The 15,622-nt window shown below is 38.1% G+C and overlaps 1 protein-coding gene and 1 long non-coding RNA gene across 8 annotated transcripts in view; one reads left to right on the top strand and one right to left on the bottom strand.

Moving 5' to 3' along the window:
• Positions 1-212: 212 nt before the first annotated feature.
• HOXA3 (homeobox A3) overlaps positions 213-15,622 on the bottom strand; it is a 46,812-nt gene continuing 31,402 nt past the window's right edge. For 5 of the 7 annotated variants that reach the window (XM_038388874.2, XM_043509132.1, XM_043509133.1 and 2 more), the window contains 2 exons: positions 6,226-6,802; positions 213-4,827 (listed from right to left, as the gene is read on the bottom strand). In XM_038388874.2, coding sequence (XP_038244802.1) covers positions 4,058-4,827; positions 6,226-6,685 — 1,230 coding nt within the window. In that variant the 5' untranslated portion in view covers positions 6,686-6,802 and the 3' untranslated portion in view covers positions 213-4,057. Of the gene's footprint in view, positions 4,828-6,225; positions 6,803-9,608; positions 9,728-13,866; positions 13,986-15,622 lie in introns of those variants that run through there. The other 2 variants (XM_038388875.2, XM_038388876.2) reach the window with 2 other exon arrangements.
• LOC122458966 lies at positions 9,773-12,631 on the top strand. The gene is made up of 2 exons (XR_006279350.1): positions 9,773-9,909; positions 11,294-12,631. It is a non-coding gene; the product is annotated as an uncharacterized LOC122458966 (long non-coding RNA).

Raw genomic sequence — 15,622 nt, 5'->3', positions numbered from 1 at the left:
AAATGCTGCAAGGATTCTAACTTGAATAACTGTGTATGATCCAAAAGCATTTGCTTTGTTTACAATGGTTTTGATTTACAACTTACAAAGCTATTAAACTACTGAACGCTGATGCTTTGAAACAACCTTTCCAATCCAATCGGGAAGAGTGGTAAAAGTATGATGCTAATGGCTATTTATTAATAATTATTTATTATTAATTATTATTATTATTATTATTAATAAACACAATGAACACATCCGGAATTTTAGTTTCCACAGCACGCAGGCCATATCTGTTTCGTGTAGCATTTTGTATGCAGATGAAAGACATCATTGTTGTTCTTTTTTTTTCTTTTTTTTTTATAGTCTAAGGAAGCCAAATCAGACTTGCGCTGGCAATAGCTGCTCTACTTCGGAATTGCATTGAAAGGAATGGCCAGAATCTTTGTAAGCGGTTCAAATAACAAACTGATCATTAGACCTCCACTCTATCCGAGACTGACCAAAACCCTTCGGTTTGAAGCTAATAAATCCACAAGATGAAGTATATCTGGGAAAGGCTGGGAAAGGAGGAATGGGGTTGGGGCATTTTAAAGGGGGGGTTGTTTTGTTAGGTTGTTTAAATAAAATATAGAACGAGACTTGTCATTTAATACCTCAAAAGGGATGCCTTATAAATATAGATGCTGTTGGAAAATGCTGGGGGTTTAATTTTCTTGCTTTTACTACAAACAAAGCTCTGGTGATGCCTGCCCGTGATCAATCTTGTCCGCCAAAAGGTTTGACAGCTACTGGCCCTTAAGAACACATTTAAACCTTCTTGCTCTTTCCAAGATCAAATGTGACCGAGCAAAGAAGGAGAGCAAGAAACGCAAGTAAACAAGGAAAAGGGCTCCTTTTAAAATGTACTGCTTCAGGGTTAGTCTCAGTACTGTGGGAATATACGTTTCTAGTTGGCTTGGTGCTGAGGGTTATTTTGACTTTAAAATATTGGAATTAACAGTAAGATGAAAAAACAATAAAGGGAGAGAAAGAGGGAGATTTCGAGTGTAACGAGCCTTTGTAAGTAAAAAACGTGTGGGTGTAGGTATTCTGCGCATTTATTTATTTATTTATCCTATTTATTTTCTTGTGGTCGGTGTAATACAAAAACCACCTGGAACAAAAGGTTTTTCTCTTCGGACAGTGAACTGCAAAATACTTGTAAAAATCTATTATTCTGCCTTTATAAATATGTGTTAATCAATAGATTTTTTTAAAAAATCCAATATAGAGATTTAAAAATGGAAACAAACTAGCTGTATTTTTTCTGGAAAGAGTAGGGGAAACTGCGCTCATATATGTATTTGGAATGAGAGAAAGGGAGTGGAAAGCCAAATTCTTTCTAATATTTTTATAAATTTAATTATCTGTGCTAAAAGATGTAACACATGAAGAATTAATAGATTCTGACATTTCCTCTGATTTTATTTAACCTGCCTAAAACAAGAGTTGTTTAAATAAACAGAAACATTTCCTAAATAATCCTTTCTGGATTTATCAATGGCCAAAAGATACTTTCTTCCTCTTCACATTAATGTTCTATCCTAGGTCAGTTTTGAATATATATTATGATTCAATGAAAAATATCAGACAGATTCTAGGCAACCTCTTCATCAGTTGAGGTATATATATATATAATAAAATAAATACATACAAAATCGCTTTCTTTGACTGAAATATTATATATATTTTTTGCAGAACACTTATATATAGATTCAGGGATACATTATAATATTTTCAACAAACTTCAAGCAAGGATGATTCTCAGAACAAGATAAAGGCTCACGATTAATAATATTTTAGAGTGAGACCAAAATGGCGACATTTTTCCCGTGCAGTAAAAGACACAGATACTGAACAGCATGGGTTAATATCTACATGGCATATGTTTATGTCTCTATATACATACATGTGTATATTTCACCCAAATCTATTAAGGTCCATCCTGATTTATAGTCTGAATTTTAAAAATAAGGTCACATAGTATTATGAAAGAAAACTCTTATTTTAGTATGTTGATTCGCTTCTCTGGATTCCAGTTAATACAGATTTCTATCGGAATAGCTTTGCATGTGAATAGCTTGCTAATTTATTATCGAAAGCCATGCAGAGAGTAAGTATTTTGCAATATTGCGTTTTTTTAAAGAAAGCTAGAGCGCTCTTGTATCCCCTCCCCCACCAGGGCCAGAAAAGGGAGGAGGTGAAGTGGGGTGGGAAACCAGATTAACAAAAATGAAAAAAATACTAAATCGGGTCATTTTTTTAAAATCATAGCCGAATAGGAAGCAACATATTGAGAAGAAAATATCCCGAACTACAGTGTAATCCTGTTTATGAGCCTGAACAGCAAGCTTTGCTTCCAAAAAGTGTACACAAACCTAAACAGCTGGTTTATTCTGGTTTCTTCTCTAGTGGGGTGATGAACTGTATTTATCACTATTAATTTTTTTTAATTTGTGCCTTCAAAATATCCATGTACATTATCTTATTTTTATTCTTAGCTCTCTTTGCTTTATTTAATTTCCCCCTCCTCCCAGCACAATGTAACAGGCGATGGATTGTCCGTTTTGACCCTGGGAGGAAAAGTGTGGGAGTAAAAAGCTCCCAACTTTCCAAAGGTCCCTCCAGTGCAGAGGCGAGAAGAGCCTTTTCCATATGGACGGCTGTTGGTGAAGTGGGTTCCTGCAGGGGGGAAAAAAAGCCCAACATGGCGAAAGCCAACATCTCTAGACCAAGGACCAGCTTACCCTTACGAGCACTGTCTCAGGAATCACTCTGTTCGGCGCGGGCACCCGAGCTTTATGTGGAGCAGTGCTGTTTGCGAAATAAACGTGGTTTTGTTTCTGACCCAAATAAATATTATTCAGACAAAAATATCCTCCCAATAGCAGTGCCTCTAAAGCATGCCGGCAGCTCAGCACCTAGCGTTATGGACACAAAAGGCGGATCGTTTGCATCCTTGGTATTTTCAACGCTGAAATTGTCACAGCTCATAAGACATATTGGGATTTGCCAATTCACTGCAGTTTTAAAACCTTGATAAGGAAAACAGAAGGGGCTGGAGGTTATGTGGGTTGGGTATCGGATATTTGTGTTTGTGTATGTGTGTGTGTGTGTATCTATATCTGTTCACTTAGTGATCACATGGTTTGGGTCTTTTTGAACAAATAACGGTTTCTTAACTCTTTATTATTCAGAATAAAAACTTTATTTTTGTCAGAATGTGAGCAGCAAGGAATGTATAACTTTCAAAACAAATCTAGTCTTTTCAGGTTTACACATTTTCCATTTAGCTGGATGTTACAAGCATAAATTATTCAATTTGTGATCAATTTTTCAAATTTTATTGCATTATTATATTTTTAAATAAAGGAGTAATAGTTTCCTTTCAAATGATATTTCCTACTTATGCCAATATGCTATCTAACATACGGCCAGGTAAATACCTCCTGAATATTCATGGTACAGAATTTTATATATATATATATAAATATGAACAGATGGGGATAAATAAAATTTTAAACACTTAGATTATTCAATGTTTTAAAAAAAATATAAATAAATCTGAATGTTCACCAGCATACACACATTGAAAGACTTAACACGTATTAATAATTGTCCAGGGAGCCCCTGTTCAAGCGCCTTTGATTTCTTTCTCGCTATTTAAAAGAAGTGCAGTAAAAAATTGCTTCCCCGTGGGATCAATCATGTACGAACAAATTCACATTTCAGAATTATTGTTATAGAAAATTTGTTCATATACCCTGTTTTGATAAAAGTGTAGAAGTAAAGTATAAAGCCTATGTATACTCCCAAAGCGAGACACAAGGCTACAGTTCAAGAAGATAAATATCCACTATTGAAACTATAGAGCAATTCAAGCAACAAATATTGCTACGTCACGTAAACTATAGAACGCTTTACCAAACAAAACAAAACAAAACAAAAACAAAAATAGAGGGAGATGGGAGGGAAGGGTGGGAAGTACTTTTAAAAAGTTGGGGACTTCATTCCACTTAGTAACTCATGTCTGTTACAGATGGGTGAGTTTGGGCGCTTCCTGAATTCTTCCCTGAGAAGGATGATGAGAAGTAAGGTCTGTGTATGTTGGGTGTGGATCACAAGATCCATGGTGGTGATTGTTGCCCATTGGCCCAGTCCCACTGTAGTCCATGTTGGCAGAGGAGGGATGAGGGAGATGAGTTAGACCAAAGATGGAAGGCCCAGAATTGGTCATGGTGTCCACATAGTTGCCCCCCACATAGACGGGGCTTCCCTGTATATGTGGATTTCCATAACTGTTGCCTTGAAGAGGATGAGTATCATATTCAGGAGTAACCGCTGCTGTCCCCGTGTATCTCTTTTGAGGAGGCGGACAATTATTGAGAGGAGCCGGATATGATGCAGGGATGCCATAGGCATTTTGATGAGGCTTGTTAAATGATGGAGGAGACTGGGGCTCATAGGGAACACTGTTTACTAAAGAATGCATAGAGTTTAAATACCCCCCAGGAGCTGGAGGCACAGGACTTCTGCTTGGGGACTGTCCTCCTGAAGAGGTCATCATGCCCTTTCCCTTTTGATCCTTTTTATATTTCATTCTGCGGTTCTGAAACCATATTTTGATTTGTCTTTCTGTGAGATTGAGCAAATTAGCCATTTCTACCCTTCTTGGCCTGCAAAGGTATCTATTGAAGTGGAACTCCTTTTCCAGTTCTACCAGCTGGGCACTTGTATAAGCTGTACGTGCTCTTTTAGAGGAGGCTTGCCCTGGAGGGCTTTTATCACCAGCACAGCTCTCACCTATGTAAATCACACAAAGAATACAATCAATATGGTGGAACCTGAACACAGTAACCAGAAACAATAGAAGCCATGGCTAGGATTAGTGTCTGTAGATCCCAGCTCTCTGGTATACAAATATCCTAGTGAAACATACATATTTCTTTCTATAACTAAAATATGCCAGGCTAAAAGCATTGAAAGGCTCACCATTATTTTCCTTCACATTTGAAGTGTCACTATATGACTATAACTGCCTCAGTAAACACAGCACTAAATATTGTAGTTTACCTGAAATAATCCTTATACAAGAAGAAAAGATTTTTAAAAAGCGAGTCTTATGAACTCTTTAATGCAAAAGTCTGATTAAATGTTATATATTATTGTTGGTTTCCTCAAAGCAGTCCAGAGGATTTAGATATTTCCATGAATGGAATCCCCCAGAATGGTCTGAAAATCTCATCATACACACATGAACTCTGTGTGTGTGTTTGTATGCACACTCACACTCATGTGCATATGTCCCATATGTACAAACAAAAATATAAATATAAACATATACATGTATATATACACATAAATATAAATATATATGTAAACACACATTGTTTTTATGAATAAAATAATACATGACATACAACATTGTAAATGGTAATATTATTAAACCATAAGAAATACATGAAAGAAAAAATTTGCTAAAGTTTTGGAATCTATTTCCACAGTACACAGGAAATGTAGGAAGTGGTAAATATAAACAAAATGCCTGGGAACAGAAGTTTGTGTTATCGATTTAGGTGTACTTCTGTAATAATAGTGTCCATATATACTATAATCCACCAGTAATATTTTTATGGACCTATCTTTATTTTATTCATAACTGATCTTTGTTTACCAGACTTGTAACTTTGCCAGTCTGCTAAAATAAGAATAGGTTTTGAATATAAGTAAAGCATTGATCCTGACTGCACATGATTATGAGCTATTTTATTCCATTTACAATTCAGCAGGGCTAGGTCACTGTCTTATTATTCTAATAGCACTATGCCAACAAAATATTCAGGATGTGCCTCTGGCTAGAGGCCTAGGCCTCTAGATGTTGACATGATTTAATAGAAGAAAGAACATAACCTGTGGAATGGAATGTTATAGACTAAGAGGTAAATAGAACATAGAAGCACCTGGAAACTAAATAACTTAGAAATAATTTGCAAGGCTGAGTTTAGCATTTTATCAGTCACTTTAAAGCGATCTAAAATACTTTCTAGAAGATACATGGTTAAAAAGTTATATTTGAAATAAGATTACTCCCACAATATTTCTTTAAAATATGACATATCTCAGACAAACTACAAATACTTGATCCCACAATTTGGCCTGCCAGACTAAGTAAGTCACTTATAATGTAAATACATTTCATACCTGAACTGGAGCTGCTGTTTTTCTGTTTTGTATTTTGTCGAGACTCTTTCATCCATGGGAATATTTGTTTGGACATGGTGGGTGAGTTAATAACTGGGCTCTTGGTAGTGTTAGCTGGGGCAGAATTGCTGCTGGCATTTTGAGGTGGTGAGACAGAGGGTGGAGGTGGAGGTGGTGCCTGCTGGGTTGGAGGCTGTTGCTGCTCTGAAATAACTGGGGGCTGAATGGGTTGGCTAGTGATGGTCCTCATGCAACTCTCATTGATTTCATTGGCCTTATGGTGGGACACAGAACTGCCAGGTGACTGTAAAGAGCAAGCAGGTCGATGATATTCAGTTTCCACAAGTGATGAAGATGGAGGATATTGCTGCTGACTAGCATTATAAGTGAAACCATTTGCTCCTTGGTAGGGGTAGCCACCATAGATTGCAGAGCTGTCGTAGTAGGTCGCTTTTTGCATTTCGTTGTTTCCCAATATTTATTTCACAAACTGACAGGGTCTTGACACCCTTAAAGAATAACATTGGCACCCCTCTGTCACGTGACGTTCTTCCTCCAATGGCCTCTCCTGGTAGACCTAGGGTGTAGCGAAAGCACACTAGAGTGAAGAAATAGTACAAATCCATCTTACTTTCAATAGCTAAGTGACATGAAAGCCATAAAAGAAAAAGTGGTCAGCAATATTTAGCAGCATGACTTGGCCTTAGGCTAAGAGAATTTCGATATAAAAGCTGCCTGAATTTACTGGCAGCTACAAATATGTGGTTTACTGCACCAGGAGAGGAGTTTTCCGGGGTTTATAACACCATGAATTGTTTTATCATTTATCACACAAGAAGCCCGGGAGGTTATTTAAATACAATGCTTCCAGATAAGGGTGATCAAGGAAAACGTATGTTACGCTAGGGGAGTAGTTCTCTCATTCACTTTCACTGCTGTCGGAGAGTAATAAACCTTTCTCCTGTACTTCACCGTAACCACTGCCATCTTATTTTTAATATTTATATTGTGGTTACAGTTTGGATAAGACTTTTTAAATATATATCACGTGGAAAAGAAAAAACTATTCAAAGCCTTTCCATTCAAGAACATCCACACGCACGCAGTTTAATGCATATTTTGTTTGTCTATAAAATACTTGACAAAAACAATACAAGCTGACACACATTAAATGGAAGAAGCGGTACTTGCAGATTAAGCTGGTACTACTTTAGATATTTAATGCCCTCCCCCCCCCATGCACATAAATCAGTTTTAACTGCAGTGAATTTAAACTGGGACACAGATTTAGCCACCAGGACCAAACAGCTTTACAAAGCCATCAAAGTAAATAATTTGGGGACTGCTCTCCAGTTGTCACTTGGGAGTTTTCTCTTAAGTGAACCTGGTAGAATCAGCCTGTTTGGAATTTCCATCTCTCATGTCTTTCACTTTTAAAAGAATCCCAGAAATGGATTGTTCTCTAGGAATGACGATTATAATCAAAAGTTCGTAAGGAATCAGGACACTTTTTATAGTTATTTTGGAGCTACTTCTTTTCATAGAACTACCAAATTCTACCTGTTAAAACATGATGGATTGGAAAAAACACCAGGAACCTGAAAAACCAGCGTTCATCTCCATGACCACGGCTTGAACTTTCCTTCCAACGTAACGATAATAGGTTCTGTCTTTGAAACTGCTATGTAATTTGATGTATGAGGGTCATTTGGCTGGAGAGAGGGGATGGACACACAAACCATAAAATGTTCCTACAGCCCGTGCGAATCTTTTTTTTTGTTAACTCATGCTGTTTACCTGCCTGAGAATAACCAGTTAAAGATGTGTCCTCAATAATGGGAAAGGAGATCTGAATGTTATCTCCAATCTAGGAACTCTTACACACACATTATTGTCAGAAATTAAAATCCTTTTCTCCACCGCCACCCACCTCCCTGTTGCTGACAAACAGCTACACCAGGTCAAAAATAGTGCTCCTGTCCTTTGATTTTTTTTCCCCAAGGCACCTAAAACCACATGACCCTTTGGGGCGAAAGTATTACACAATATCCACCAATAATTACAAATATATGTATTTCAAGTGAGGCAAGTTACTTAGAAAGAAATGGTCCCTTTGTTTTATTATAGACTAGTTAATTTAATAAACCCCTAAAAGGCGTTACCATTTGATTTTTCATTAATTGAGACCCATGGATGTTATTGAACTAATAAGTTGGTCAAGATCTGTAACACACATACTGTAAAGAAGATACATATAAACATATTAATTTCCAGTTCCTCAATTATAAAGCACAACCTCCCCCCCCCATATACTGTGCCTGATTCTTAGGCCCTAAAGTAGTTTTCATTTAGTTCCCTTGAAGCACACAGAGATATGGGACTCACACTCTCAGGAAAACAATATATTAATAAAATAATAGTGATCTTAGCGTCATGGTCGCGCATTTAAAATGCTTCACTTTATATTTGACATTTTAAAGTTTGTTACATTGACTAACATGTCCAGGGGGATAATGCTGAGTAGAAAGTCTGGTGGAGAATATTTCCAGAGCTCCGCAAGGAGCTAAAACAAAAATAAAAAGCAACTTGATTTTGAGAGAGAAATATTGTAGGTTCTGGTAAATCTCTTTGCAGACAGATCAACTCAGGTTTTGGTTTGCAAAGTTAAGCAGCTTCTGTAAAGTTATAGAAAACTGGGAAGCTGTGAGTACAACTTGGCCATTTCTCTTTTTTTAAAAGTGCCAGAGATATTAAAACCAGGGGAGGACAAAAGATTATCACTAAAACCGGTGCCTGGGCTGGCAGAAATGTTTCTCTTTTACTCGGTGAAGACAAAGGGCCTGACTCTGTCCTCGGTTATGCCCGTGCGACCCCACTGACTTCATTGGGGTCGCATGGGAGTGAAAGCAAAATTGGGCCCCAAAATCTTGGAGTGACCCTTACGCCGACAAGATTAATATTTGTGCGTTAAACAAGTGCCACTTTAACAAGCTCTCTGAAAGATAAAGAAGACACAGAGGAAAGTTGCCTTACTAGGGCAGGTCCCTCACTTTTTCCCCATTTCCCCATTATTCCCCCCTCCCTGATACATCTGACAAAATCCCTTCCTTCCAACCCCATTCCCCCGCCCCCCCCGCAGCCCGAACTCTGATCCAGGAGAGAAAAGCAGGCAGCCCCTAAAGATTTCCTGACAGATAAAGAAAAGTTCAGGGAAGAAGGAGAAACTGCCTTCATGCGAAGTGTGAGGGTATCAGTCACTGCCTGGGAGGAAGCTCCCGCTTGTGAACTCTTCTTGAACCGAGATTTAAGTCTATGGTCATAAATCACTGGGACATAAACTCCGCCATTCACAACTGATAGCAGCGTATTTGTGGCCTGCTTACCTTAACTTCTGACGACTGAGGCGGAAGCCAACATGCTCTTTGGAGGCTCGGCGACACACAACCCTGGGAGCAGAACTTTCCCCCAGCCAAGTCCCTTCGGCTCCGGGATGGGCACCGGCTCAAGTCATCTGCTCAAGGAACCCACCAGCCAAGACTGGAGGAGCACTCACTGCTCAGGACTCGCTGGTTCGGCTCGGACCCCCTCCCTCTCCCTGCTCAGCCCCCTAGGGCAGAAAGCGGGTCCCAAAGATAAGAGCTATCAAGTCTCAGGGCTTCCCTCATGTAGTGCCACAGAAAATGGGTATGTTTCTTATGAATATTACACGCAAAGGACGCCTGGTGGGGGGAAAAAACGCAGCCGCCTCGGGAAGTCCGGGGCAGGGTGGGGGTTGAGGAGAAGGAATGAAGGAGTGAGAGGAGAAAGGGGAGTGAAGGAGTGAAGCTCCCCCCGCACCGAGGCGTCACTAAAGTCCAGGAAAATTATGCTAATGAAGACAAACGGCGCTCACAAAGGGTCACTCTGACCAGTTTTTTGTGTGAATCGGTTTTTGGTAGATATGGAATATTCTCTACACGAGCTCCTCGATGCTGAAAGTTATGGAAGACCTAGTCAGTAATATTCGCAATAATAACAACAATAATAATTAATAATCTGTAGTTTATGTCTTTCATCCAAGCAACTCCTATCAGATCTGGGCTCTGAACAATGCTTTTAGTGGAACGAATGAACTAATTATAGTTAGTAATTAAACATGCATGCTTGAGAATACACACACGCAAGTAGAGATGTACACATGCGCATACACCCATGAAGATATCCACACATATATGCACAGACTGACATATTCACCTATGTGCAGATATGGATCTATGCATACATACACATAGATATACCTATAGAGATATCCACCCATATGTGCATGTGTATACTTTCACGTATTCACACACATACATTTGATACACACGCTACGCCTGTGTTGGCACACCTATCTGTATAGATTGCTGAGGTGTATCTGGGGGGGTTATGTTTTTAGCTTCAGTGTTTTTTTAAAAAATAAAATAAAATAAAATAAAATAAAATAAAATAACCCAAATTTGACAACAGAAATATACGAGCGTCAGCAACAACCGTGGAATTCCTTTCGGGTACATTACAATTCGAATCAAGTTTAAGACTATAATCCCGCATAAAGGAGCCGGTTTGGGTGAAACACATTAAGTGGAGATTTAGAATAATTACAAGGTGTAAATTTGTCGTTTCTTCGTTAATTAAGGTGCTAAAAATATAAATAGTATGCTTAAAACCGCAAGGGAGCACAGTGTCACCTTAAAGCAAAAACAAAGCAAACGACAAATAAAAAGCACTATAAGGCCAGGGTGGCCTCTTATGCATACCAATGGTTTTTGTCATTTATGGCTATACAAGATTTATGGCTTCATGCACCAAAGCTGTAAACAGAGCACTAAAACAGAAAACACTTGCTCCTTATGGCATATTGCGATGGCACAACATGAAAGAGGAAGTCGGGCAGCGTAGGAGAGGAGAAGAGGCAAAAATTCACTCGTATGCATTTTGCTTCAAACAGCCCCTTGAATGTTGCATTTGAAGAAAAGCTTCTTTAGTCAATAATCAACCCCACACTTTTTTTCTGAAACTGCTGATTTGTCTTTCTCCCTGTTTCCAGCTAACATAGCAAGATGCAATCAAAGAAACCCCTACAGAACCCCTACAGAACCCTCCTAGAGCAAAGAGGGGAAACCTCCGGACTCAGGAAACGGTGACGATTTTGGGAGCTCTTCAGGATACTTCGGGAATATTTGATGTTTTAATATTAGCGCGTTTAAAGTTTGGACTGAAATATGTATTTTGTTTTGGAAGGGGGAGGAATAAGGGGAAGACTCTTTGTTCTAAATCGTGGGAATTGTCAAGGTATTTTAATTCAAGAAATTAAATGGTTTATTGAGCTACTGCGATATAGTTTTCCTTGATACATTTTACTGCATAAGAAAAGAAAGTTACTTTGCAATAACTCTAGACAGGTCCTGTCTTTCTCGCTACCCAAAGATGTAATTTTAAGGTGCGCAGGTGATTTTTCTTTGTATGACTGGATTTGAATTTGATGTAACATATAATAATGCGCATATTTGCACTGCATGTTATACAAAGATAAATGCATGTATCTTTCACTAACAGAGGGCCGAAATTCCGTCCTTCCCTAATACCCCACAGAAGCCAATGGGACTGCAAGGGTTTAATTTGAGGGAAGAATTTCCTCTATATTTTGGTTAAATATTTGAGATTTGAAATGTAGTGTATTTCTGGAGAGTTTACATTGTATCGGAGTTCTCTCCACTCACGGAAATGTTGTCAGTCTCGGTGTAAAATAGCTAACATAAATCTTTACTGGATCCGTTCTGGCAGAAACGCCTAAGATTATAAACGATGTATAATTTCGGCATATTTTAGGGGAAAGAATATTCTACCTTCTTCAAATCGGGGAAAGGAGAGAATTGAAGAAATTACTGATAAAATGTACATCCAAGTAATTACACAGAGAGAAAGGATGTGAGTTGCCTTAGAAAATGAGTTCATTATCAAATATTGGAGACAAGCCTGTTTAATCAGCATTACCGTTTGTGTTATCGAACACCATAAAATCGCAATTGACACTTCATTTTGTATTTACTCAACACTCTGATTATTTACACAAGCAGAAAGGCTTTCGAAATATCCATCTACACAACTGTTCTTGGTCTTCCACGTTTTATATTGGGACTTTTTTATTTATGATTGTTTTAACTGGGTCAAAAATGCACTAGAACTAAGTTGTAAATCATCAGAAACGATGACAAGCAATAAGGCTGCAATTAAAGCTTACATTTTATTTTCACGACGCGTTTCGGCCCGTTTAAAATACGGTTTGACCTACTTTAGCTTTAAACACACTGTTGGGAGTGAAATACCCCTCCTTTAATTGCGTAAGAAAAACACTATGTCTAATAAAGAGGAACATGCTTCATTATGTGTGGGGGAATTGGCATTTCTTTGGGTCAGTTCTGCTCGGAGTGTATCTGTTGGCTGCTAAACCCAAATTCTACATTTCCGCTTTCTGGGACCGTGCAGAATGGCAGCGAGTCGTTCTAAATTAAACTCTGTCTTTGTGTTTTAGTAAAGAACGTTTTGTCTCTAATAGTTCGATTTTTTTCCATGACCCGCTCATAAATTGAGTAATTACAACTGCCCAGTAATTTGGGACAAAATGACACAGCCGCATCTAGGCGAGCACGCTGCCCCAACTCACTGGAAACATAAATCAAACCTCAGCACTCTGACCTTTCCCAAAGCTGGAACTCACTGGTGGATGTAATTTTATATAACATTTGTCCCCTTGTAGAACACAAAGAATCCCTTCATTTTTGGGTTGTTTGAGGTGCATTTCCCTCTGCACGATATATGTAGTTATATAGCGCAGGTTATGACATAGTGGTAGAGATAAGAAATTTAGTGATCATGTAAATCCTTACAGAAAGGAGATTATCCCCTCCCCCCTCGCTTTCCAGATCCCCCATTCAGAGTAAAACAAATTTCCAGAGGCTTATTTATTGTTAGAATCGGTGGATGGACATTTGTTCATAGCCAGATAATTCTTAGGTAAATCCAGGTTTGGTTTCACTAAGGAAAGAAAGGCAATCCCTTCTCAATTGGAATTGTTAACCTCAATACGGTAGAGAGCTAATCCAGCCCTGCTCGCATGGTAAACAAAGTACCACTAAGCATCATAAATAAAATGGCAGCACAATTGCATACTCATCGATTTTCGGAGCCGGAATCGGCAAAAGAAGCACACAGAAAACAAAACAACAATAACAACAGCCACAAATCGAACCCCGACTCCATTCCAGGGGTGTTTCTCAATCTCCTGAAATACTCTTGTATACACAGATATGTATATATTTCAAGAAAAATAAGATCCTCCCAGTCTCCACTTGATCATAAAAGACAACAGTAATGTAGCTTTAAAAGAGATTTAACAGAGGGAGATCCCTATAAAAGAAAAACAGAATCTCTAGGGGGAAAAATAAGAAACTCTCTGGTTTCTTTGCTGCGAAGAGAGACCTGAATATTTTCGGCAGCAAATTGAAACAAAGGGAGAAACGAAGCTTGATTTGGATCCACGCACACCCTTAAGCCTTTTCTACTGACCTTTGCCTCCACCAGCAATAACTCACCACATAAATGAACAATCAACGGAAATACCTTAAAATAAAATCCATCCTTTTTAACGAAGCATTCCGTCCTATCAGCTCGACAATAACCTTTCCATAAGGAACGAAAGCTGCAACCGAAATGGAAAGCTCTTGCAGGGGAGAGGGAGGGAAAAAATAATAGAAAGCAGTGCTTGCTCTGAACAGAAACTGGAAAAGCGTAATCACAGACGAAGCCAGCCCGGGTCTCCACTCCAAATGCCACAATAATGCGCTGTATTATGTGCTCACGTGGTCATACGTCAACTTAAATCCTTTTATTTGAAATAGGGAATCATTGAAGGAACAAGGTTTCTAAGCGCAGTCCTCTGATTTTTAAAGCCTTAACCAAATACATTAAGAAGAATTTAAAGAAAAAAATCAGGAACCGGAGATTATTTTTTCCCCACACTTAATATTTCTTTACACAAAATCACATTCAAGGTAAGAGGAATTATTTTCATATTATGTGATTACAATGAACTTTTATACTAAACCTAATTAACTGGCATTTCCCAAACAAAACCGCCACACTGATCTACATTTAATGATGGCGTGTTTTGCAATCCAATAATAAAGTCAAATCTTGATACTATTATTTCAGTAAGGAACTCCTTAATGACTGCTCTGATTACCAATCTTCCCTACAGGCTCCTCTATATTGCTATTGTATGGCGCTTGCTTAACACCCACACTTTACAACAGGGCAGCTGTAGAAACTAAAAAGACCTGCAATTACCTGACAAAGGCAAAAAGAGTCTCCTCTAATAATGTGGTTGATTTTTGTCGTTGTAACACCCTATGAAGAATGCGCCTGGCTTCAGTGTGGACGATCTGAATTTTGCAAAATCTTCTGGGACCTTCCTGTTAAACCTGCGCTTACGCATTTCCTATACAACTATTTGAGTGATGCACAAAATTATGGGCTTCTAAAGATGAAAAATTTAGAAACAAAATGATCTAACTATCCAGGAAAAAAGGAACAGCCCTTATATACGTCCCCTGAGTTAACCTATGAAATGACCAAGTTTCTAATCTGAATGAAGTCTTCCCTCAAAGATTTAGTTTTTCGTATTTACACAATCCTACCACAGACACAAGACATCACAAATTCAAAGAGCTCTTATAAAGATAGTTGGGATAAATAACATATTTCACACTTGTATTGTGCTACTGTGCCACTGTGGTGACTTTTACACTCTGAATTTCTTACCACTATTGTGCATTTTACAATATATCATTTGCCTCAAACCTTTCCCCACTCTAGCATTTTTACAGAAAACTTTTAGCTTACTTTTTATATTCTTTTATCACTTCACCAATACTTTATTGGCGATAATAAGATTGTATAAAAAGATTAATTTTATCGTCTACAGACTTTATGGTCAAACTGTATATAATAATCTCGCTTTGATTGTAAAGTGGAACATAAACGGTTATTGGAAGTTAAACCCATCAGTAATAGTATAGATTAGCAGACATTCCAACAAAGTCAGCGTGACATTAAAACAGAAGAAGAATTTGCAATTTTTCTAATGGAAGTGACTTTGATAGCAGTAGAACATTTATATATTATCCTCACTAAGAACCTTGAATTTAAAAAAGTCTGGAAAATATAGCATCTTAGACACACATAACAAATGCAACTCCAGAACTCTAATGCTCTTTTTAGCTGTATAGCAGAGTACTACATTTAAACCAAGAGTGAAATTTACTAGGGATGGATTCATGGCTATTTTAAATAAAGTGATTTTAGATTCCATAAAAGA

The sequence above is a fragment of the Dermochelys coriacea genome, chromosome 2 (assembly GCF_009764565.3).
Source record: "Dermochelys coriacea isolate rDerCor1 chromosome 2, rDerCor1.pri.v4, whole genome shotgun sequence".
Lineage (NCBI taxonomy): Eukaryota > Metazoa > Chordata > Testudines > Dermochelyidae > Dermochelys > Dermochelys coriacea.
Note: the sequence above shows the minus strand (reverse complement) of the source record. Positions and strands in the feature narration are given on the sequence as shown.